Source organism: Calonectris borealis, chromosome 12 (assembly GCF_964195595.1).
Source record: "Calonectris borealis chromosome 12, bCalBor7.hap1.2, whole genome shotgun sequence".
In the NCBI taxonomy this organism is placed as follows: Eukaryota; Metazoa; Chordata; class Aves; order Procellariiformes; family Procellariidae; genus Calonectris; species Calonectris borealis.
Window position 1 is genome coordinate 19,115,445 of NC_134323.1, and position 26,956 is coordinate 19,142,400.

The following is a 26,956-nucleotide window of genomic DNA, read 5'->3' on the forward strand; positions in this document are numbered from 1 at the left end:
TAGGTATACAGTCAATAAGGAATGTAACACCATCGTTTCAGCAATGTTTTGGTACCATGTTAAAGGACCAGGCTAGCAGAATACTAGGCGCTTCATGTACAAGAATGGTTGAGGGTTCTTTTTGGTGCAAGCACTGTGAAAGGGGAAATACTAACATTAGGAATATGCAGCACATAGGAAGGTGCGTTATGGCAGCATGTCACTTTATGAAAAGTCAGAGCTGTGAAGAATTACGGATAACGGAAAGGATGCTCCAACCTGGGCAGGCTTCATGGCCAAGTTATGTTTCTATGTAGCAACTCCAAAAGAAGCTTACAGCTGCCTTAGCCTCCAAACCCACTTCCCTCTGAATTACATGCTTCATCTCCTGAAGTGTGTGTCTGGGCCTGCAGGAAGGGTATGCAAACTCCAGCAAGCCTTGAGGTAGCGAGTTGGATTACCATATAACACAGAGCTTGGAGGAACTCGGATCTAGCAAGCGTGATTATACATGTTCTTTAAACTCAGGACTCTTTGGAAGTGCATAGCAGTAATGACAGTGTTAGTGATATGTAAACACAAAGGGAATGTTTGCATATATCAGGGCCTATAGTTTCATATAGACTATAATGTAGTTCTTTTTTCTTTATTCAGACTTAGTGCTGGGGAGTGGACACTCACTATAGCTATTGTCTGCTGTTGACAGAAGGTTTAAGTGAGATGAGTGTGGTAGTTGTATTTCTGACACCTCCGAGTATGTAATAATAATAGAGTGATTAAATGGTTCAAAATCAGCAAGAGAAGTTACATAATAATTGATGCTTTCACATTGGAATGAAAGGTTTCTGCAGCACTGTTTAATTATGGGGAACAACTGAATTTTTTTCCAAAAAAAAAAAAAAGAAAATAGAAATTACATACATTGGTCCAGAAGGAAAGCTGAAACATAGCTTGTGTTTTTTTTAAAAAAATTACGATTTAATGACATTTGACAGCAAGTATTTTCCTTGGGACATTGTGATTCTTATTCTCCATTGCTATTCAAAATTATTATAGTACTTTATACTTCTAGCACTGCGGACATGGAAAATGTTTCTTTTCCCAAACCATGAGCATCTAGTGAGTAGCTGTTGCAGATCAACATGCCACTCTGTTCAAAACAAATTATACTCAGGGAAATATCTTTGGCTGGTAAAAATCAGTGTATGGGGTACTAACTTCAATGGTGTTATATCTTTTATGGTAATTAATGATTTTGTTTAGAATACTGAATATTTGCTCTCTTCCTAGGGCTTATTTTTGGTAGTAGCCTAACTAACAATAATAATTTAAATGGAAATATCTCAGACTAAATGGAGTTTCAATCACTGTTGTGTCCTAGAAATTGCTGATCTCTACCCAAGGAGAAATTCCTTATTAGTAACATTCTCAGTGTAAGGATGCTCCCTTAAGTGAAGTTAATGTCTGCACAAATACTGTGGTGTTTGTATATAAGAGGCCAAGATGCACATGTTTGTACATGAGTGAGTGAACAGTAAACAAATAATTTTTCTGTGCAGATTTCTAGTATTTCTCAAAGGAAAGGTTAACGCCCCATCATGGTTGGCAACCTTCTCCAAAATGATATGAATTCAATGGCAAGTCTAAACACTAATTTGCATATCAGTCAAAACTGATAATTTTACATAAAATATTGGAACATGCACATACAATTCCTGTATTTCCATGTAAAATATAACAAACATATCCATGTATATCAGCCCTATAGTTACGTCGGCATTATGAAGAATTAAAGTCTTGATCCTATACAACCTATATATTAAATAGTTACAGATTTCCTCTTGATGGGAAACAAATATCTCTGGCCAGGAAACCTATTTGTATCAAGCACTTTGGAGCTATTTCTTTCCTTTTTTAACAGTAACTGCTGAAGGAAAAAATTTAGTCTTCCTTTGGCTTCCAGATATACCTATGAACTATATGTCTCCCGTGGGTGGTAAATAGATACTGAATTTCTTCATAACAGAAGTACATTATTACAGTGATTAAACTGTAGACCTACCTTTATGATATAGAAAATTGGAAATTGGTGAGCTAAAGAGGATTTACATTACGAAATTGTTTGGGTTTTTGTATTCATCAAACTGTAATTCAAGCTCTGAATGCAAAACCTCTGTGTGTATTGCCCTTTTTACGCAGCAGCAATTGGCATTTAAAATAACTGCTGATATTATAATTATAAAAGCATTATGTCTGTTAGAGCTGTTAATAGTCACATTGCTTCATTTTTTTATTCTACATTTGTCAAAATCCTGACAACATACTCTGGAGCAATGTTAGATTCAATGTTGATATTGTTACTCAACAAGAACATCGATTATGTCTTAATAGGACATATTCAGTACATACTATATGCAATTATCATCTTAAATGAACACAAGCATTTATTTAGCATGAACTGAAATTATTTAAATCCTAAGAATTTTTCTTTCTAGTTAGCATTATATTATAAAGGCATTAGTAACAACTACGATATGGTAGCACACTACTGATATAGTATTATGCATGAATACATAGTTTATAAACAGAATTATAAATAGAAGTCTTGAGGCATTGTTGCATTGTTGTAGAAAATACTAATATCCACGAAATAGTAAAAAAACTCTTTATTGGTAATAAGTATTAAGATAGCCTGAAAGGATACTTAAAATCCTTACAAGAGTTTTGAACATTCTGTATGATGTTTTCTTCCCAAACAGTGTTTGTTTTGATCTTAGCAACTGAGTACTTTATGTGAATTTGGGAATTTCTATTCTCCACAGTTTTTAGATGAAGCACTGAAGCACCAAAAATGAAGGCTTGGGTGTTGTGATACTAAGTGTGCCCTTTTCTGGACATGCAATTCATAGGTGTCTTAGAATGACTGGAGAGGTAGCTAAAGACACTTAATGGGGGACACCAGCCAGGAGGAAACACTGAAGAGATCATTTCTGGAGTGCTGTTGTTTTTGAGACTTTGGTGCCTATCTGCAGCTTTTAGCTGGGTGTTGATCTGAGGCAGAGATTCACAGCCTGAAATCCTTAGCAGGATCCTAAAATTCACTAAAAGAGAAACCACAAAATATACGAGTTGGGTAGCAGGCTGATGATAAATACAAAAGGGAAACATGATGTTTGCCAAAATGATTGTTTTTCAACCCCCCTACATATAGTTTAAATACTGGTAGTAAAAACAATGTTGTGAAGTTCTACAAGAAAATATCTTGAACTCCTGTTTAAACATCTTTGAATTACAGATTAAATAAAAGACTAAAGTAGCCTAAAATTCTGAACCCAGTCCATCTTTACATGTTACAAAAAAGATTAAGCCTTGATCCAAATTCTTCTTGTTTTAGCTTCAGCGTCACAAATGGATTTACAAATACCCCACAGTGTGTCCTTCCAGAAAATATATTATCTCCTGAAAATAACTAGGTAGTTACATTGGAAAAATAGAAAGCATTATTTTAGTAAATAGACTTCCCAAAGTACATTGTATCTGACCGACTCTAACAGTGACCGGGATTTCAATTTTCAGCCAGAATGAAGTGCTTTTCATACATGTGCGATCTATATGCCAACTTTATAGATCAGATGTAGTCATAACTGCTTCAGGTGTCAATGGCAAAAAGAGGTCTTTGTTACAAGAGTTTTCTCATGCTCTTCTTTCTGGACAATCTGCATTACTTATTCCACTTTTCTTTTTATTCAAATAAAACGTCTGACTGAAATTTTTGAACTTCAGAAGTTAAGCAAAACTAGAATTTTTCCTACCTCCTCCCACAACCCAAGGTAAAGTTACCAGGGCCATCAAATTTATATAAACAATTTAGCATTCACTGCTAGGATATGCTTCTTTAATACAGTGCCAGAATGTGATTTCTGTTCCTCACTTTGGTGCTACTTTTTGTGATCTTTATCAAGTCATTAAGATCTTCAACCAGCTTTAGTCATGCACCAAGATACAGGCACTCCTGAGATCATCAGTGCAGACAAGTACAGAAATGGCTTCTCTCCTTTGTATGGCAGTGATGCTCCAATAAAGCAGACACTTAATTTGAATGTCTAAAGATAGATGGAAAAAAGCCAGGCCTCAATGAAAACATCAACTTCCTGAGTGATTGCACTTCCTTACCAGATAAATAAACAAGGGGAGATACATCAGTCACACTTCTGAAAGCTTTGGACATCTGAAGTTGTTGTTGTTCTAGCAAAACCAGAGTTGTACATATTTATATTGCTAATATCTCACTATCCAAATGGTGTTAATTGGATTGTTTTTGCAAGAGTGTCCTTCAGGGGCTAGGTCACTGCTTCGAGAAGAAGGGGGCCTGGGTTTAGGGACAGGCAATGTCATGATGGGACAACAGTCTGAGTGACTGTAGGGTCCCAAAATGCTACCGATAGTGGGTGCTGCATTTATCCCTAACCTGCACAGTGTAGCAGAGATGGAGAAAGTGAAGGAAGGCTGCTTTTCTCCTCCACTGCCCCCCTCCAGGAGCACTCATTTCTCACAAGATGGGAGCAAGTGCAGGGAGAGACCACACTGGGGTAAAAGGCCTGAGCCCTGTGAAGAGGGAAAAGGCGAGGAGTTGCCGTGACAGCTTGCACTGCAGCCCCTACCCTGGGGGACACCCCCAGCACAGACCCTGGCCCTCTGCAGTGTCATCAGCTGAGGAACGGGGTTTGTAAGAGCCCAGAGACCCATGGTCATCCACAGATCCCCACTCCCAGGTCGCAGGATTTACCAGTAGTGTGATAAATCACACAGATCCAAAAAATTGCTACTAGTGCCTGAATTAACTGGGTAGAAGTATGAGAAATGTTAAAAAGTCCTTTACACGCAGTCTCCTAGCGTAAAGAGAGCATCTGATGGGAACATGCCTCTGCTCTCGGGTTTGGATCTGTTAAGAGTCACTTCCTCTAACAAAGCAAATATTTGGTGACAGAACTAGATGTAGAAAGTGCTGCATAGGAGGAAAGTGTGAAGTGTTCATAATGATATGAAATACTACTCAAAATTCAATGTTTTTCACATTCCGTTGCGAGCTTAAACATTGGTCTCCTGTCACAGAAATTTCTGCTGCAGTAGACACAATTTCTAGCATAAATGGGCATGCTTTCAATAGAAAATGGGACAGTTTTCAAAGGAAAAAGGCCAATTTGTGAGTAAAAATGGGTCTCTTTCTGAGCAAAGAGGCTTATAAACATGAAGTGATAAATGGCTTTGCAAGTTTTCCGTACAATAATAACAACTTCCTAATCAAAATAATGAAAAAGTTGCATCTAGGAGAGGGGAAAGAAGCTCTATTCATGTTTTAATACATTGAAAACATTTTAGAAAATAAATATATAAAACCTGTAAATTTTGTTCCACTCTGTAATCTGAATTTGTGTTGGAGACATGTCAGTAATATTTCTTTGCGTATATTTATATGATGTTATAAATCAAAATCCTGTTCTAGGTTTGCTGCTTCTGAGATGAATTTCATGCAATAACGTTGTAAGACTTAAGGAAATACATTTCTTAGGATCTCCTAAGTGGCAGTGGCATCTGGTTTTCTAGTAGTCCATATGTTATTAGAACTAAATATATCTTCTGGCTTGACTCATTGATTTTACATGCAAATATATTGCTTCATAGTAGCTGATTTGATGAGCAACTGATACGGTTGCTTCTCTCATGGCCTAAAAATGCTTCAAGATCTAAGTACTAAGGAATTGGGATCTCCTTCTTACAGGTGCTCCAAGAAAGTGTTGTGCTGTACCCAGGAAAATGCACGATGCAAAATGCATTATTTAGGGAATGCTTTCAAATCACTTAGCTACAGAGAAGATTGTGTGGCCCGAGAGGTTGGTTTGCTAAGCTAGAGATGAGAAATAAGTCTTTTAAAATTTTAAATGGCAAGATACAGGCTGGGGGATGAATGGATTGGGAGCAGCCCTGTGGAGAAGACTTGGGGGTACTGGTGGATGAAAAACTGGACATGAGCCGGCAACGTGTGCTCACAGCTCAGAAGCCCAACCGTATCCTGGGCTGCATCAAAAGCAGCGTGGCCAGCAGGTCGAGGGAGGTGATTCTGCCCCTCTGCTCTGGTGAGACCCCACCTGCAGTGCTGCATCCAGCTCTGGAGCCCTCAGCACAAGACAGACGTGGACCTGTTGGAGCGGGTCCAGAGGAGGGCCATGAAAATGATCAGGGGGGTGGAACGCCTTCCTATGAAGAAAGGCTGAGAGAGCTGGGGTTATTCAGCCTGGAGAAGAGAAGGCTCCGGGGAGACCTTATTGCAGCCTCTCAGCACTTAAAGGGGGCTTATAAGAAAGATGGGGACAGACTTTTTAATAGGGACAAGGGGGAATGATTTTGAACTAAAAGAGGGTAGATTTTGACTAGATATAAGGAAGAAAACTTTTACAATGAGGGTGGTGAAACACTGGCACAAGTTGCCCAAAGAGGTGGTAGATGCCCCATCCCTGGAAAGATTCAAGCTCAGGTTGGAGGGGGCTCTGAGCAACCTGACCTAGTTGAAGATGTCCCTGCCCATGGCAGGGGGTTGGACTAGATGACCTTTAAAGGTCCCTTCCAACCCAAACTATTCTATGACTCTATGATTCTATGTTCTCTTCTATGGGATAAGCCCTACTTCAGATTCCTTGATTTTGCTTTATAAGGCAGTGTATGGGTGATAGACAGAGATCATTGTGTTGCTATACGGAGTTTCACACCAGTTGTCTCCCTGCATGTTAATTCTCTGGAAAAGTGTTAGATGAAGGACATAGGATGAGTGATGTCAAAGATGTGGAGTCTTGGTTCTTGTAAACACAGTTGACTGATAGAGCTGGTCTGAGGTTAAAAAAGCCCTCTAGCAGTGGTGCCCTAGCCACCCTTTCAGGCATCATTATGTGGCTTTGCCCCTGAGATCCAGACTTATTTTTCAGGGAAGGTTTGAAAAAACATTCCTAAGCACACGTGATATTCTTACCATACAGTTTTAAAGGTGACTGCAGCACTTTCCCATCTGTGCCCTCCATTGATGATGCAGCACATATGGTCTTCGGGCAGATGGTCCCATATAAGGCAGCCATACAAATGGGGAAAATATTCATTTTAATTAGGTGCCCAGTCTTGTCTCCGGTGAAATCCATGTCAAAATTCTCGATGAGTTCTATGGGAACAGGTTCTGATGCTGATAATAGCTCCCTTTGATGGGATGTATTACTACCCCATTGTCCAGCTTACAAACAGATGTGCTTTCATGCCTGATGCGAGAGAGGTGAATTAGAAATGCTGTAACATTCCCATTGCAGAGCAGTGGCCACAAATTTTTTTTCTGAGTTATGGCTGTCTTTTGGGGGAGGAAAAGTATGAACCTGTTGTGGGTTTTTTTTTAACCTTTCCTTTTCTGTTATTTTTTCAGACTATGGAAACCCCGAAATACGAGCTAGTTATAGAAGCTAAGGATATGGGTGGTCTTGATGTGGGGCTAACTGGCACAGCAACTGCGACTATTCTTATTGATGACAAAAATGACCATCCACCAGAATTTACCAAGAAGGAGGTAAGAGTTTCCCACCGTGTTCTACAAAATGGTGCATGTAATTCTAATTAGCTTGTTTCTAAATATAAAAATGTTCCTTAATGGAAGAAAATAATTAAAGACATCTTTTTAGCTCAATACGACAGGCTTTCCTGGAGCTGCTCTTTTCTTCTTTTACGTTAATAAATTTGCATGCATCATTTCCAAAACAAAATGCAACCACAAGATAAAAACTTATGTCAAGAGATATCATTCAGAGGTTGGCTAGCAGGATGAAAACCTGTAAAATAAGTTTGCTAGTGGTAACTTTCTCCTTTTGCTCCTATGGAGGAAAATACAGAATTCCCTCCTGCCTACGTTCTAGCTTAGGGCTTTCGATGGTCAGGAACATGGATGAAGGCAACATGTTTTGTCCTAGCTTCTGTACTTCACCTGTGAGACAGCTAGTGTTGAGAGTTCTGTAATGAAAGCTCTAGTCCTAAAAGCTTTACATTTAACCTACAGGTGGAATTTGCAAGGAAATTTTTTTTCCCTGCAAGCTGAATTCCACTGAAGAATGCTGAAAAGTCTGAAAAAAAACCGAAACCAAACCAAAAGATATTCACTGCCTGCAGGAGAGTGTAATAGTGCTACATCAAAGTTTCTCGTTTCATAGCATCTGCCAAATTTCCTGCTCTTCCCACACTGCTCCCTTCCCTCCCTTACATTTATTATTAGTCTGACATTTTGTTTTTCCTCTGGTATCTGGAGAGAATTAGAGAGTGTCAAAAGTTTTACCTAATAACAGCTGTAAAAGTTTCCTGAGGGTCTGCAGATTTTAAGGAATATTCCCAAAAGATGAGAAGTAAGCATGAGGGATGATGATTTTAAGGTAATTTTAGAAGAAGAAAAGGAAAGCCTATTGCTATAAAAGTCTTGGTTTAATCCTTAAGGTATGTTTTTACCTTTCTTTTTGATTTTTTTTCTGGTCTAATTTTAATGGTTTGACAACAGATTATTTTGAAACAAATTACTGCCATTTTACTTGAATAATTATTTCTTTTATAAATGCAAACTGGATAACCAGATTAAAAAAGGATGGAGAAGGTTTTTAAAAAAAAAAAAAGGGAAGAAAAAATAAGAAACAATGACAATTTTGCCAACAGGAATATTATTTTTCAGTAGCAATAACTGTAATTATTTAAGTAAAATGCTTTGGCAAGAGCATTTCAGTCACCTTATAAGTGCCATGGAGAGCCTGATCCAAACCTTTCCAAGTACATAGGTGATAACTAAGTGCTTTTGATCAAACTGTTAATTCCCTGAGAGTTACCCTTTAGATCAGGCTTTTAATGCTCTGAAAGTTGTTTCCTGACAATCAGTAGTTAAAATATATTTAAAATACTGTATTTTTTTAGCCCTCTGGAATAAAACCATGTAAAAGGACAACTCGGTGTATTTAGAAATAGGAAGTAATTGTATTAATCAATATTGATAGCAATTCATGTCCTTCAGAGTACTACCTACTTGAATTTCTAAACTTTGAGATTTCTTCTTTTAAAGAAATCTTTTTATAATTATATTTCCTGTTTGACTTAATAATTTTCTCTGGTAATTTGAGCAAGCATGTTAAAGAACTTGAGTGCTTGCTTAGCCCCAAATGTACTGTTAGACAGTGTCTATGTCTGTGGAAATTCAGAAATATTTATAAATTCAGTTCAGTCAGTGATAGTAAAAGGTACTCTGTACCCTTGAAGGTCTGATGGTTTCAGTATAGAAATAAAATAGCAAGTGTGAAGAGACAGCATTATGTAGCTTTCTTTGAAATGTCCAGTCTTACACATTTTTCTTGCACTTTATATGACATACACATTTTCCTACAGAGACATCTCTTTTTTTTAATACATTGTGACACAGTTTTGAACCTTTCACTATTTAAAGATGTTAATGACCTCAGAAATCTTCCCTCTGCCTTGCTAAGTGATATTCTTATTCCATGAATAAGGCAAGAAAAATAAGACTTTAGACGTATGATGTCAGGTCCCTTTAGAAACATATGCTCTATTTAAAATACGTAGTGTAAGAGGAGGAAGAGTGTCTATTAATAGAGCTAATGCCACTTTATTTGGCTTACTGCTTAAAGTACTTAGTTACTGTATTTTAATACCACATGCTGCAATACTATTGATTTGAAGAAGACTTGAAAGAAAAGGACATATTCTACAAGATAACTTTTGAAGTAGAAAGCTCAAATTCGGTAAATCTGAAGGTTTGATTTCAGAGCGCGTCTTCTTTTATTTACTTTGAGACTAGCTGCTTTAGGATTGGGTTCTTATGGTATTGACATGTTTTCCCAGCTACCTTCCTTCTCTTTAAAGATACTTTCTCTCAATGCCTTTTTCCCTTTTGTAAAACAAATGTTTATTTCTTGGCCTGTGTTTTCTTCTGATAGTATAATTTCTACCTAAAATAGCTCTGCCTTTATTTGTCATATGCTGTTGATGTAGCTCGATGAACCCAAGTTTCAATGTATTCTCTGCATCTGTAATCACAGGGGCCAAATTCATTCCTGACCTGACACAGTGAAAGTCAATGAAGTTATGAGAGCTGGATTTGTTCAAAAGTCTGGACACTGTATAAGTACATCACTGGGTACCCCAGACTGTGCATTAGATGGCATGTTGTAGAATGTAGAATGCATTGTTATACATATCTTAATAAAGATATATATGATTTCAGTAATATTAATGCCAAGACAGAAGTTTAATGATTTTTTCATAGCTTTCTCCAAAGTTGAAAATTTCTGTATTTCTATATATTTTTATGTCCAAGAAGTCTTATATGTGTTAACAGATGTTTCTGTGAGTCCTCAGTGCAAGGCAATCTCAGCCATGAGCATGTCTCTGCCCATTGAAGATGAGTTTTATCTTTTGACATTTGACCAATCTCCTCCTCTTTTTTTCTCCAGAAACAAGTTTATGGATCTACCCCTAAGCAATGATACACTTCTGTGTACTCCTATTTGCTATATTTATTCCTTGGAGGTCAGGCCCTTACACACCTATTTAAAATGCTCATTAATGGGCTTTATTTGATGTTTTCACAAAGGTCTAAATGCTCCTTTGATGCTGTACGCAGTTTTGCAGTAGCCTCTGCTGGGTTTATGTAGATCTTGCTGGAAGAGGGGGTATTTGTCTAGTGAATCTGTTCTTTCATCTGCTGTTTTTTTCCTCTGTATACCACACTCATGCCATTCTGATGCAGTTGTGCCCTTCGTGCTTAGGGAAAAATTCATTGATGGTGTGTCAGGCCATAATCACAGAAGAAGCTGAGCAAAGCTGGCTGTGATCCAACATAGCACTTCCATTAACTTCAGAGGAATAGTTTAAGCCCTTGAAGTTATAAGTATGTGTCAGGTACTTTGATGGGTTAATGTATAAGACACTGCTTTGTGGTATTCAGCCCAGTTAATTATTTTGTTACTGCCCCATGACTCTACACACCTCCAAAATATCTGCCTTGTTCTATTTCACATATACTTACCCTTACTGTTCATAATAGACTCTGAGCAGTGCAAAAATCCATTCAGACATCCAAACAGTACCCTGTTCCCTCCAGCGGTTTAAATAATTTCATCTTTAATGCCTAAAAGAGCAATGTTTTAAGAGCTCGTCCAAAAATCCCAGGTGAGGTAACAAGGTCTACCTTTTAAAAGGTCACAATGGCCAGGATATTGTGCCAGATTTAAATTATAGAGAATGAAAACAGAGATACTTGAAAAGTTAGTGGCCTCTTTTCCAGGAAGTTTTTAAAATTTACAACCCAATTTCTATAATATAAAAGAGTTTTTAAATTAATTTTGTGAATTATTACTGAATACGACGTGTATTTTGTATCACAAAGAGCAATTTGGCATTTCCTTTCCAGCAAGTTAAGGGCTCAGGCTCAACTTTTGTTCAGTAGCAAGGGATTACTTATGTGAAAGTAGGAAATTAAGCAAAGCAAGGAGCAGGAATTGATCATTCTGGAAAATCTGATACCTGGTTTGTGTACTGGAAGATATTCAAACTGTGTGGGAATGAGTTAGACTGAGTGAATACTAATGGTGCTGAGTATTGTTTTTATACCTAGCACATGAAGAAAAATAAGTATTATTTTCTTGTGTCACTTTAACAATTGGTGACAGACCACTGCAGTGTTGTATGCCTGCAAAAGAGTGATTTTGGTCTACAGTTAATGTCACTGTCGTTGAAGTGTGATGAAAAACTAGCAATGTAGCATCTGCTGGAAGCCACAAGCTGGCAAATACTTCTCTTATATCTGTTCCTGTAGGCATGGTTCTGCCCAGATCTTCCCTAAGACCCAGTGGGGGAAAAAACATTGTTTCAACATGACAACAATATGGATTTCATCCCTTCCTGTCTATTCTTCCTCCTCCAAAACAATAGTACAACGAATCCTACTTCTCGTCTTATACCATTACTGAATGCAGAGTATATGCTCAAAGATGGGATTCCACTGAGTATATGTGCCTCCTTCTTCTGGCTTCTGCCCTGATTTTTTAAAATATCTGTTCCCAAGGAAGAAGCTTCCATTGCTGCTCTTAGTAATACTTTATTTTTCTTTTATATCTGATATATTTTCTTTCCTTAGTAAATGTTATCAGGGGCTTGAGAGAAGAATGCAGTGATGTGGCTTAAGGGGATGATTTTTCTACAGTCCACCCAGCTCTCATCTGTCCTTCACCACAGATTGGGGACAGCAGCACATCCCTAGTCATACACTGAAAAGTAGAGGGACTTACCAGAGTGCTCTCACTTGCTCATAAGAAAGAGAGACTTTATTTGGCCGAGGAACAGTCTAATTCTTAAGACAGTTCCTCTTTCTGCCACTTCCATCCTCACCTGCAACTTCATTTCTGGGACAAAGTAATGTAAAATAGAAAGAATTCTGTCACATCAGGAGAGTAAGATTTAGGAAAATATTTTTCCTAGTTTGGATCTTAGGAATATATGATCTTAGAAATGAATTTTCCAGTTAAATAAAGAAGCTTGCCTCCTGTGAACAGAATAAAATTTGTGTAATTTGACAAAACATCACCACAGTGAAATTTGAGATATACTAGTGCTGTGAGTCTTAAGTGAAAAATATTCTTTGCTCACATTTTGAATACCTACTGATAAATGGTTTATAAAAGAGTAATACATGACTAATGTGTGCTTTAATAAATGATTCATCAATTCCTATAGTGACCTGTAAGCGAATAGGTTGCTTGTCACCATGATTTATGATGACTTCCAGAGCTGTCTTCTGATGCAGTTGTGCTACCCACTGGGGTAAAACAGCCCCTGGAGTACAATATGTATCTCCGTCTGCTCATGGTTCAAAGAGGATATGAGACTCTCAGAGCACCATCTGGAGATATTTATTTTTCAGCTCAGGCTGTTGAGAAACACGCTTGTAGCTTTGAGAGTCCCTGTCTTGATTCTTCGTATTGGCTAAATCATATTGAGGACCAAATACTGAGCTAAAAGCAGCTAAAACCTTTTAAGGTTCTTCCTGGCTCTCTTTTCCATACTTCTTTTACAAACATTTCTCTCTTAGACATGATATTTTTATTTTCCATGCTAGACATACCTTACCAACACAGACCAGATCTGTGCATTCAGTTTGCACATTTAAAAACAACAACAAATCTCACTTCCCCTTCTTCTGTGACCTGAAAGTCAACCCTGGTCCTTCTTATCTTGTCTTAAAGGGAAAATGTTGCCTTTTGGGACTCCTAATTAATCTTATTCCTTTCCTGTGGATCCTGCCAATGAGTTGGACCCTACCTTTGGACCCTAACAATTGTGTTAATGGTAGATGATTCCGCTGCAACTCCCTCCTCTAGACCCTTAGATCTGATTTGGAGAAATCACTAGTGAGGACCGTAGTTGTGTGCAAAATTGAGCAAAAGAGTGCTGTCCTTTGACTAACGCACAGTTCAGGAGCATGGCCAGGGGACCAGCCCTCTTTCACTTTCCTGTTGGGAGACAAGTCAGAGTGTAAACCGGACTAAGCAAAGGCAAAAGACCAGCGGGAGCTGCCAGCGTGGCTCAGCAAGGTGGTGAGAACAAGCTGAGTTGGCTTTTTCCCATTTCACGTACCATCCTCTCATGTTGGATGTTGGAAGGCCAGACAACTGAGCTGAGGTACTTGAGCAGCAATAAGCAAATCTGAACAGATGAGAAGAAACCATTGCCAGGCTAATAGTTAAGAAATAGAGCTGTACTGTGTCCTAAATGTTATGGGAACCAGTCTTATATTCCAGCAGCCTGTTCAAATTGAGCAAACTTTCTCCGGTACTGCTTTGTCACAAGAAATAGTTTTGTGGAATGGACAAAACCATTTTAGCAAAATCACATGAGCAAAATGCATATTGGAATTTCCATTTGGCTCCCATTTTTGGACTGTGAGACAATTTACATGCAGAGAAAGCAGAATTCAAACAGAAACTCAACAGAGCAGGACAAAGCCTCTACAGCTGTTAGTAAACTTTGGCATAAAGAACAGTTTCATGATGGCTAGGGTTCATCAGAGATGAGCTCTTTGGTCATCCTTGTTTTTTCTAAAGCTGTAAATACAGCTAGCAAGGCTCCTGAAGCATATTTTACCCTTCAGGAACTCCCTACACTAGATAAATATTTGCACTGACTTTTTCACTCAGCTTTACTTCCATTTCATACTCTTGTAGCAGTTCACTAACGTAATTGACATATCTGAACATCCAGGTGCCCAAAAGCCTCCTTGAAAACAAATGAAAGACATTACCTGGTGTATTCTTCACATATGAAAGGCAGAATTCAAAGATAATTTCTCTGGTCATGGAAAATAGAGGAAGCAGGATCAAGGCAGGATTGCTATTCCTATGTCATCCTTGTAAGATACCTGTCTCACCTGTTCTTAAAACATCCAGAGAACGAAAATCAAACGGCTCCTCAGTCTGTTTGTGCATAAATCTTAACAAGGAAAATTTCTGCATAGCCTGATCTGAATTTCATTTGCTAGAACTTAAAATCATTACATCTTCTGTTATCCTCATAGAAATGGAGGACAGATTATGCCCTTAATATCTTTTTTATTCTTGTATAATCAGGACCTTCCATGAAGAAGACATTTTTGCAACTCAGGATATATTGTCTATTTCTTTAAATAAATAAATAGGTAACTCTTGTGTTAAACCTGTGATACTCATGTTTTTTCCCCCAAATATTAACCTAGCAGTTTTGGTGAAAGCAGAAGAGATCAAGTTGTCTCATAACTGACTCGTGTTCTTTCATATTTAAACTGAGGCCAAGATGTAGATGTATATGTGTTTCTACTAGAGTCCATTTGCAAAGTATCTATTAATTTAGTTTAGTCAAATGAAAAGCTATTTATTAAATCCGTGTGAAAGGAAACAAGCATCTAAATAGTGATAAAAAATTTATTTTCTAAATGAAGACTGTGAACATTCTGTTCTCACTGCAAAAATTACACAATATTTGAAATTTTCAGTAAAGTTCTATTAACCATTTCTTCATGGTTAATAATTGGTCACTACTCTCAGTTGTGTCAAAGTCCAAGGCATTCAGAGTTTTCTTAGTTGTCATGAGCTGCAGAACAGATTTTCAAAATCACATAAGCAGTTTAGGAATCTAAGTATCTAAATATCATAGGCATTTTTTTTTTCCCCGAAATAATTTTAGATGTCAAAGATAAAAAATAAGTGCTTATTGGACTTAAAAATTAGGTGTAAAGATATCTAATTCCCACTGGAGTTTTAAAAGCTGGTTTTAGGAGCATAGATTGCTTTGATTCTCAGTGCAATTAGGATCCCAAATGTCTGCCTATCTTCTAAACCTAATCACTTTCAAATATCTCAGAAAAGTGCCTGTGATCAAGAAGAATGTTTGTTAATATTTCTGAGTTGTGTTGTGGTGGTACCAAACTAAGAACATCTGGAAGACTTATTTAAACAATCTGGCTATCTAGATAATTAAATTACCTTTTTGTTATTTTTTTCTTCTTCTTCAGTATTGTGTATCAGTTCTTATCAGAATTAGTTGGTTTGAGGTTTCTCATGTGATGAGAAATACTCAGCACCACTCACGATTGAATTACCAATGACCTTAAGAACAAATACCATGCTTTAACATTACAAGTAAGAATAGAATAATTTTAGAGAGAGAAAGAAAAACAGATACGCTTATTCTGTGCATTGACTGAAATAGAGGACTGTTCAGCAAAAAACAGAGTTTGGAGGACCACTGTTTCCTGTACTCATCCAGATTCATACTGTGTACATAATAATTTGCATTCATGTGGCTTTGAGCAAGCTATCTGCATAACCAGTGTAAGCACTTTGTTCCAGAACTTTTGCAAAATATGTTTAACACTGAGTCCATCCACTTATCACATAATTAGAGCTGGATACACTGCATAGCAGTAGGCAGCAGACTTCTACATTTATCTTTGCTTGTGAGGGGGGAGTTCATTGCTTTGTTTCTCTCCACCAAGGTCATGAAATACATGAAGTTGTCTATTTAATCTCCAGATAAACACATTTCAGTGGTACATAAAACAACAGAGTGCCTGCTTTACAATCTGAAAGCAGCTGAGAAACACTTGTATAAGTACAGGAAAGGTTCTGTGAATAGAAATGATCATTCAAACAGTGTGAAATTGGGGAGGAACACAAAGGCACTTCACTGCTTCTCCAGATCTGATTTTTTCCCAGTGTTCTTGCTCTCCAAGTCAGCTCACATAGTAAACTTGTATTTTTGCCAGTCCTTTTCTTTTCTGTTTTCTCATTTTCTGTGTTCCTTTCCTACCCTTCGTTTAGTTTCCTTGATTTGTTATGATCAGCTGATCTGAGCAGTCCTGATACAAACTTCTGTGTGAGTCCTTGCCTTTTGTAACCCTTTGGTTATGCTTGGAAGGTCAGCAGCAACTCAGTGGTAATAACAGCAATTCTCACTACAGCTGGTAAATTCTCACCACAAAACCATTCCGATGCTGACTATCCTCTGAAGACTTCTTCCATCTGCTTCTGCTAACAGCAAATACCCAAACACTGAGAGCAACAAAAAAGCCATAAACCCACAATTTATTGCTCTCTTCTACACGAAGTGAAGGTTAATATGCTTCCTCAATGTGGTCTATGAAGTGTGAACTTTACTATAGATATTAAGGTCTGAATTACAAAGCAAACAGTAGCAATAAGAGTTTTGACTACATCTAGCACAAATACATTTGGGTAAGTAACTGGGTAGCGGAAGTTAAAGAGGAAGGAAGGCTCAAACAAACGCTCTTGAGACAAGCACAAGCTAAGCAAAGATAACGTAATGTCTCCAGACCTGGTCTTGGACCACTTATTCATGGAGGCTGTACAAACATAATTATTAGCAGTCATTGCTAGGAATAGCTATGTGATTTTCCAATTAAACTTTTTGTCTCCAGCTGGAATTTTGCAATTGCCTTCAAATCAAATTAGGACTGCTTTCTAGAGATTTCAATTTTAACGTAAATTTTAAAATTGGAGTCTTTTGCCAGAGAAATTAATTTTTTAATTAATGTGCTGCTGGAGCACTCCATGGAGATTTTCTTCAATTTCAGTCTTCTCCAGGAATGGTTTATAGCATGTTGTCCCTCATTACCTGTCCAAGGAGTTCCACCTTCAACATTGGGTGCAGGCAGATGACACCCAGACTTCAAAGAAACTTCACCCAATTATTTTCAGATCAAGATACAAAAGAATGCATCAATCTCTTCTCAAATTAACTTTTGGGTTCTGTATTGGGAGACCTCATTTGCCTATGTAACATCCAATTGACTGAAATCCCGAGTTCTGTGTGGAAACACTGTCCATACATGGTATTCATTGCAGAGTAGCTCCTAAATCATCATTATCTCATTCAGCCTAGGACAGTATGTAAATTGGTGGGCAGGTGGTGGGGAATGGATGACCAGGTATTACCTTTGTGGTGCAGCCAGCAAAAATTTTCTGAGGCTTGAAGGGACTTTTATTTTATGTACATAAAGGGTTACAGATCCTCACATGTGGAATGTGGAATCTTAACAGAAATGCCAAGAACTCTAAATCTCCTTGTCTGACACAGCACAGCTGATTTGAGGAGTAATAAATAGAGGAATTGTGAGATGTGTAGCAAAATATCACTCTAATCCCATGAGTTAAGAAACCCACACTGTTAATATGCCTCTAGCATCTGTAGGAGTTCTATTTCAAAAGTAGAATTAAACAAGATAACACACTATAGATCTTAACATATTCAATTTGCACCAGACAAAACCCTATTTAATAGCAATTACACAATATGTGTGAGCTGGTATCATAGTTGCAGTTTATATGAGCAGAAGGGATTTATAAAGCTGAAGTATATTCATACAAAAATAATAGTTATATGACTGCTTAGGTAATTCCACTAGAGTGGAATGAGTTTTGTGATCAGTTTATCAATTTCTTCACTGACAAGTGAGATTTTAAGATTTTTGTGAGCAACACTAAAACTGATTTGGCTACTACAAAATTTGCTAACCATCTGTGCGTACGAATCAAAATGTCAGGATTATTTAGACAAAATATCTTTTTTCCTTCTGCTCTGAAACATTAAAATAGTGAACCGATAAAAATCAACATGCTAAAAGGAGCTGTACGTTTATTCAAGTAAAATTGTTAGTAAGTGCCTATGAAAGAGACTCATTTGGAAAGCAATAAAATTCTATAGGGCTGATCATCTCTTGAACTTACTGGAATGAAAACGGTGTTGATACATTTAAGAAAAAAAACAGATTAGGGGATTCATACAGAACTCTTTGCAGTTATAGTCTCTGTTGAGGAAAATGGTTCAGGAGTGTAATTTATTCATATCCTTGTACTTTCTACTTTGGCTTATTTCCAGGACTTGTTTGCCTTAGAGTCCCAGATGCTTATTTGCTTAAAGGGTAGCCCTTTCTCTAGCCGGCTGTCTAACAGTCACTTAATATTTATTTGTTTTTACAAATGTTTTCCCCTGTGTTCCCAGTCCATATGTCACAAGAAAAAGTATAATCCCAACACTACACAGAGTATTGATGTTATCCTCACTTTCCCATTCTAGACTTTGACCCCATTATAAAAAATCCCTGAATCCCAGTTGTTTACTTGACCCTACGTTTCCCTCCAACACTATTGCTCTATGGCCAGTACTTTTGAGTTTGTGTTCTAACACCTGTTCTCCTCTTCCACTTAGCTTGATGCAGCTCTTATAGAGATGTTTTTGTTCACTTCTCTGCATATGGTGGAAGATTTCCTCCAGCTACTTACTTGTCTAGTCGTCTTGATATTTAATTTGCCCAGTGCTGAAATTTATCGTTGTCTTTCCGATGCTTCTGACCTTTGTCATCTCATGATCTTCTTTCTGTCCCCATGATTTTGATCCCTTAGTATTATTTCTGGAAGATCTTCCTTTTTCCATTCCTTGTTGCTGGCCCCCAGTGATCTTTTCTTCATCCCCTCACTGCCTGCTTCCCTTGGGAACCACCTTTCTGTTTTCATGACTTAAACTGACTGTTTCTTATGACTCGCAAAAGTCCATGTACGTTCTTTGCCTGCATTCTATAAATCGGGCACCATCACTGTCTGCTTCCACACATCATCTCATTTTTTTCTTTTATGCTTTATTTCCTCCTCCTCAGCTCATTTGTTTTGACCGCCTTCAGTCACTAGGCCAGCAGTGCCCATACGTTATGTAGTACTGTCAGATGTGCTTAGATCAATGATTTTTCTTCATTTAGAAGACTGATGGTAAGGAGAGTGCTGCTGTCCTCAACAAGTTTAAAGGGTTGAAAGCAATCTTTTAGTTCAAAAAAAGTTTGAAAAATCTAAGGAGTTATGTGAGTAGCTTTCAAAAGATACATAAGAAGAATCAATCCTGCTAAATAAGCTTAAATCTAAACCAACAGTTGTCTTTTGCTGAAATAATATCAAGGAAAAAGATTTATCTATAGTATTGATATTCTTAGATGCCTGTATCCAAGCTATGGCTCCCATCCAAACAGAGCACTCCATGGAGATGTGAATGCAGGATTAGACCATAATGTAAATCTGGATTTTATACTTATGCATATCTATACATAGAAACACAGACCCACAGATGTTTACCTACTTAAACTAAAGACCAGATGTTTTATTGTCCTAAAATTGTATTTTCTAATATGGATTAAAACAAAAATGAAATTTGGTTTGGTTTTTCTTGTCTGCTTGAAAATAACACAACTAGCATTTGAAAACAGAACACTGTACCTGATGAATTGATTCAGTGTTGAACTAAGCTAAGAAAAAAGTGTATGTTTGAAGACAAATGAAGGGCATGCTTTCTACGTTAGCAGCTCTGACCTTTTCAAGTTTTCTATCTTAAATAATAATTGAAGCCATGAGTAAATAAATTCAACTTTGCCTGCAGATGTTGAACTCTAATGTCCTTTTACTCTAACATAGCCACTGCCTGATATTAATGGCAGAAACAGTTTTATCATGCCCCATGCTGGGGCTGACTGGCAGTCTCTAGGAACTGTTTTCTTTCCTCCAGCCATATGATTAAAATGCAGTTCTGATCAATAAATCTGTACGGTTTCTGTCAATGGTAAGTGTTCGCCTAGGGGTCTTCTGTGTCCCAGAGGTATTTCTTTTCTTCAGTTCTTCTATATTCACGAGAGAACCAAATTACAATAAGTCTTGTTTACCTAGACTGCCTGTTGAGATTGTTTTTGGACTGCCTGCTGGAACTGGAGTGAGCAATACAGAGCACACGAACACACTCACATGCTGGTAGATATAGATATAGATGTTAGCAGTAAGGTGCCTCTTTTATAGCAATATTGGGTTCCAGCATAGCCTCTGTGAAGTCTTTGCTTTAGGAAGATTAAATATTTAAGCATGCACTCTTGACTCACTTGGCATGTTAGTGGGAAACAGTGTAGGGTGGATTACAAAAAGAGGTCTCAGATTCTGACATCTGATTTCAGCTGAACTTCAGCACTTTTCAAGGATGTCAGGGTTGCCTGTTCTCCCTTTTCTTGAATGAGGATTATCTCAGTTGATCAATGAGGCAATATGTGAGCAACTAATCAGTTTTAGATTCTCTTTACTCTAGTAGCAATTGCTTTAATGCAATCGATTAAAAGGGAATTTTAATTATATTACTAATTGTGCTTTTAAAGGAAACATGACAGCTATTATTGAACTCTTAATTTATTATTTCCCATGGTGATCAGTTTGGAAAATCAAAACATAAGCTTTTAAAATGTGACATCCCCTGCAGTCTCACTTGTTTATTTCTTAAATTTGTATGTCATCTTCGTAAGTAATGGTAAAATAGAAACAACGAAGCAATTGTATTCAGCTCATAACTTTTTCCATTTCTCATTTTTGTGTTATGGGAGATGCAAGAGAAAGGTAATATTCCTGCCTGAATTCAGCAGAAGGTAGTACATGTTTTCATGCATACGTACAGCCAAGAAAAGCATCTAGTTTGTTTCTTTAAAAGACTACTTTCAAAGGGAAGTACTAGACTGTAGCTGCCTATAAATGCAAACACTAGTTACTAGTCAGCAGAAGTAAGTGCATTCAGCTACATGTTGCACATCTGAATTATTTATTCAGAAATAATAAGCATGGTTTGTCAACACTTACAGAGTTATTTGTGTTACATAGTAAAGCTATTGTAATGTCTTTCCTGGACTAATTTGTAAGTATTCAGGAAGCACCTTATTCGCTTTTAAATGCCCGGTGTCCAGACTATAGGTTGAAGCTCACTTATTCCGTAAATTTATTTTTCTTAAATTCATAAAGTATGGGCAGCATTACAAATGTTAATGCTACTATTATAGGATCATAATTTAAAAATACCAGCATTCTCAAAGGTCTCCAGCAGTGTGTCATTTCCCTGCTTTATTAAAATGAATGAACAGATGTACAATTTATTTCTGCTGAACTATCATCTAAATTCATAAGCTATTTCTCATGTGTCTGAAATCCATGTTGGTTTCCCATTTTCTTTGCCTGAGAAAAAAAAAATTACACTCTCACATTTATCACTCTGGGGATATAAACGAGAAGTATACTCTCCACTTCATTCACTTTAGACTAATATCCTCAATACAATTTAAATCCCCTCTCTTCAAGGCTATTCAGCAAAACCTAGGCACTGGAACACCCAGGATCCGATTGGAAAACTCCCTTGCCATCTATGTTGAAGATTGGCAGGTGGACTCTGAGGACACTATCTGTTCTCTCTGACAGAATGAGGTGGCACACAGCTGCATTTAATCTTTTTGTTTGGCATTTATGATGCTAGTGGAGGCTCTGCAATTTCTTAGCAACAAGTTGGGAAAAACCAAGGAAGGGACAAATAATGACTGGTAAGTGGGAGAGGTGAGAAGGTTGGGTATAATTGTAGTGAAATTTGCGGCTGAGGAATGCACATCAGCTGGCCCTAACCACTCATGAAAATTTGTTTTATTTGTCTTGTGGCAGCCTAGGAGCATGGCAGGTGCTCCCTGGAAGTGATAAACAAACAAAACAAGACAATGCAGAGATTAGATGGAATAAAATTATGGAGGCTTAAAACAGACACGTTGCCATGGAAAAAAATGAATATAAAAATCCCAGACAGTGTGCTCTCAACCTATCGCCATTCTTATTTGTTGGCAAGGTTTGTGGGCAATGTAAGTGATATTTTGCACTAATTCCATGTGAGGAACAAGTGCATAATATGCCCTAGGGGTTCTGGCAGCATTTCTTCTGTAAACCCTGTTTCCTAAGGGTTTATATTGTAAGCAAGCTGTAAAAATTTTCGATGGTTTGAAGTTGACAACAGAATTCTCAGGCTCAGATTGTGTTTTTTTAGTTTTTTTTTCTCTGATAAAAATCACTTTGGCAAAGAGAGTAGTGGAACAGAATGTGAATCAATCTGCTTTCTTCATTTCATAGCTGCTCCGGAATTTAAATGCAGGCCTTTAAATACCTCTTTGCCAGACAATTCAGGAAAATGATGAAGTAATGGTTGAGACTTGTAAAAAAGCATGATTTTCTTCAGAAACCTTCTCTGCAGTGGCAGGAGCAGTTTGTCCCTGTGGGACTGCAAGGAAAGAGTTGTTAATTCACTAGTAAGAATGAAGGAGTTGTAACTGGAGCAGGTATTTTTTTTATAGTGGCCACGTTGCAGGCAGTCTCAAAACAATTCAATTTGGGTATCTAGTTCTGCCATTCTTGTTCCCTTTTAATACTTCCCCAAGCTGAGATCATAATTATTTTCCTCTCCCCTATCCTTATGTTTTGTTGCCAGAAGAGAATATGACCAGCTAGGAAAGCAAATGCCAGAGGCATAATTTTCATCTTTTATCTGCAGTAGGGAGGGCAAATGAGATTTTGCAGTTACAACCTGTATCTCTAGCTGTCAGCACCAAATCCACCATAATGAAGAGTCTTGTATGATGGGGAGTTTGAGACTGGAATCTCAGTTAGGGAATTCCTTCCTATCACTTGTTTTTGGGCACAGAAAAAAAATTTTTTGGCAATCTGGTGAGCTTCATGGAAGTTAATGAGCACTACAGACCTTAAAAATGTTAGAAAACTATGCAAGAGTGTTTAGTTCCCCTTTCTGTTCTGTATAGATTATTGGATTTGGGCTTATCATGAAATCTGCAGGGGAAGGGTTCTCAAGATATCCTCAAGTCCCTCCCTCCTATTTGTATATTTTCCAGTATTTGCTTATTTTTCCTTCAAGAGCTTTGAAGATACAGTCTCTGTGATGTCCCAGCAATCTACTACAGTACTTCAGCTACCCTGCTAGTAGCAAGTTTTGCCTCATCTCTGATGGGAACTTTCCTTGCCTCCACTGAAGCCCATCGCTTCTTGGCCTTGTCCACTATGAAGGTGATGCATAGTTGATCATTTTGTCTACAACAGCCCTGTATGCATTTGCTATGCAGATTTGGTCAAGACCATGAGCTTTAGACGTCTGCCTCTCCAATTGCTCTTTGTCTTCCATGCTGTGGGCAGGAATCGGGTGCTATAATACAGCTGGGGCTCCCCAGTGCTGAGCAGATGGAAGAATTCCTGCTTCTGTCTTGCACACAGCACTACTTCTTACACATCTCAACACAGTTTTGCTGTTTTCGCAACATTAAATTGCCTTTATTGTCCACGATTCTTTTCCAGTAGCAGAGTAAGTGACAAAACTAACATCTGCTATATGTTGTTTCTTCTTCTTTTATCCTCACCACAGGAGGAGGAAAGTGTATATATTTTGAGCATTTTGATGTGATGGGGTTTTGCTGCTGTTTGTTTTCTTCTATACGTGTTCTTTTTGTGTTTAATATGGAGAATTTGATTATGTCATTTGGGTGTTTTCTTTTTATTTGTTTTGGGTTTTGTTACAGAACAGTCTGAGGATATTTCATACACAAATGAGAGTCTATAAGCACTGGATAGGGAGCTTTATGTCCCATTTAGGCAACTGTGATCTTCCTCACATCTCTCTGCTAATACACCTAACTTTTGACCTGCAGTTAGCCTGCAGTTCTTATTTGGGGTTTCTCTTGAGGTAAGGGAGTCTGACAGCTGTGTCAGACTTTGTGCCATGGGCAGATGTACACAGGGGCTTAGGAGGAGATTCATCAATTTCAGAGTTAGTTCAGAGCGAGTTTCATTAAGAGAATGTTTTATAACCATATAGCATTTTTCATTCCAAAGAACCCCAAAGGAACATACAGAAAATGGATCCTCTCCATAGGCAAGCAGAAGATTAAATTGCAACTTTCTGCTGCTTGCAGGGAAAACGGAGGTGTAAGACTTCATTTCCTTTATTAAAGAATCATACTCAGGAAAGTTGCTTTAATTTCTAAAGAAGCATTGCAAATAATGGCTAGCCCTGCTGTTGTATTATTACACTCAAAATATTGTTGATGGGCAAAGGGGAAGCCCACCTTATATATAAAGCTAAGAATTTATTGTTAGTAAAATTGAAAACTAATCCAAGTCCATCCTAATCCAAGATTTAATCCAGTTTGAATGAGTGCAGAAAAAAATAAAAATCTTCTATTCAGAAAAATTTTCAATAATGATAATGTGACAGTTATAAAATTGTTGTACACATCCTTCTTAGCTTCCACCCCTTTTCCTGCTGTTAGTCTCACCGTTTCCTGGTTCCTCTGGGTCATAAAGTTCGTGGTTTCATTCCAGTGTTTGTGGTAGGGGTGTTAGGGCAAGTTGTCAACACCTGGAGTCCTTTGCCAGGACAAGCATGATGCTCACGTAGATAATTTCTTCTTCCTCCTTTTGGTGTCATTTGGGCTCATGCTTTTACATGTTGCTTTTTCTTCATTGGTCTGAAGCTCCATGTTAGATCCAAATTTACTATATATGATGTCTTTTACATTTGTTAGATACTTTTTCTTTATTGCCCCTAAAATCAGTTTTGTCCAGCTCCAGGTCTGCATTTCTTTAACTAAACATTGGTGAGTTGTTTATAGCCGTGGGGTCTCCAGTGTCAGGTCTGTGCTTCATGTCTTGTTATCCCGTGACTCTACTTCTCTGCACTGCATCCTGTGCCACCACTTCTCAAGGCCTCGTTTATTGTACAAGGCATGTGTTTCTCTGTACATCATTGTGTGAGAGTTATGAAACTTTGGTGGTACCGTACAAAGACAAATGAGTAAAAATAAATTAGCCAAATGCTGTGACAGCAAAACCCAGTAAAAAAAAGCTGCAGGCAGGTCAAGGAAAGTTCAGGCAGAGCAAGCCTGACAAACCTCCATCCTGAGTTTTGAGGCCTTGCAAACTCAAAACATGGCCTGATACTAGCAGCGGCAATAGCATATTACAGAGCTACACAGTTACTGTGTCATTTGGTGTTTTCTAGGCTGCAGTTAGCACTTAACAATTGGGACAGCACTTGGGTACCAATATATAGCAGAAAGTAGTTTAAGTATCTTGGTTGGTGCAGACTTTGTGCAACTGTGGTCCCACGTCTTGATTGATGTGGGAGTGAGTGAGTGAGTGATGGGCACTGACTCATTCTGAAGTATAATGAAAGCTCTCCATCATCATTAGTCCACCGAAACCGTGATAACCAACCCATCCCTGGGTCAGAAGGCACAGTCAGTGACAGAGGCAGTAGCCTCAGGACTTAGAATAAAGAATATCTGTGTATCAGCAGACAAGATATAAAAAATAAGGAATATCTGTGTATCAGGATTGTTATATAGGATGCAAAACTAACTAGCAGGAGTCAAACTGAGCTGCTGGGCATTTGTATTCATGTGAGAAGTGGCTTAAGGCTTTCAGGGAGTAGTAAGAAGTCCTTTTTTATATTTCATCCCAGACATAGTACTTGCTGCTTCAGGTGAGTGACGTACAGTGCTGGTATCTTTAATGAGCTCCCCCAAACTCCATCTAAGCACACACAAGGGTGCTGGGCTGTCTGAATGTAGGACAGCGGCGTATCAGAAGTGATCCAAGTCTCTTGCTTATAAGACAAATGAAGTGGTACTCAGCTAAACAATATTAAAAATCTACCAAAAGTAAAAGAAGAGCTAAAATCTGGCAGTGGCAAGAGGGACAAATGGAGAGAACCAAGGGGACTTTTCTGAGCCACCAGTAGAGTGTGTAACCAGGAAAACCACAACTGAGCTATGAAAGTGTGTGTGTTTGTGAGAAGTGTTATTACACAGGTTAATACAGGCAGCTCTTCTTCCTCTGGTTTTGCTTTCCCCCTCCAAGCTCAACGTCCCTGACTTTATGAGTGAAAATATCGCGAGTAATTGAGGTTGCAAACTGCAGCAGAATATTAAATTAGAAATTAAGCAAAAATGCTCATCAGTTGGAGCACAGAAATCCTGCACAAATTTTCTAATGCAGCGTTAGAGCAATTGGAATATATTCTTTTTTTCCCAACTGCTTCACTAACTGAATTGATTGAATTAAATGTGTTCTGTGGTGCTAGCTAACCTCTGACCCCAGTTACTCAGGATAATCAGGGGGGTAATCAGCCTGCTGTGATCTGAGCTCCAAAGGAACAAGAATATTCTAAGGTTCAGGGAGCCTATGCTGGCATTAATCAGATGTCATCAGGGTTTGATTATAAATCCTAAAGACCACCAAATTGATACAACATGGTTTAATTCACTAAAATTTAGGTATCCACATATTAATCACCAAGGTGAATATCTGAAAGTGATTCCTTTTCTGGTAAGTGAAGTCAGGTGTCAACACTTTGGAATGTCCCACAGTTTAGTAATAAATATAATGATCAGCATCAGCACAAAAGTAGCATTAGCCAGATTAAAAAAGATTTTGTTCTAACCTCAAATAGATTTTTTCCTCCTGTTGGAGTTTAC

General features: G+C 37.9%; 1 protein-coding gene across 1 annotated transcript in view; it reads left to right on the forward strand.

Annotated features, from left to right (window-relative positions):
- CDH13 (cadherin 13) overlaps positions 1-26,956 on the forward strand; it is a 512,113-nt gene that overhangs the window by 408,569 nt on the left and 76,588 nt on the right. Inside the window, exon 8 of the mRNA XM_075161497.1 lies at positions 7,436-7,576. Within this exon, the coding sequence (XP_075017598.1) occupies positions 7,436-7,576 (141 nt within the window). The remainder of the gene's footprint in view (positions 1-7,435; positions 7,577-26,956) is intronic.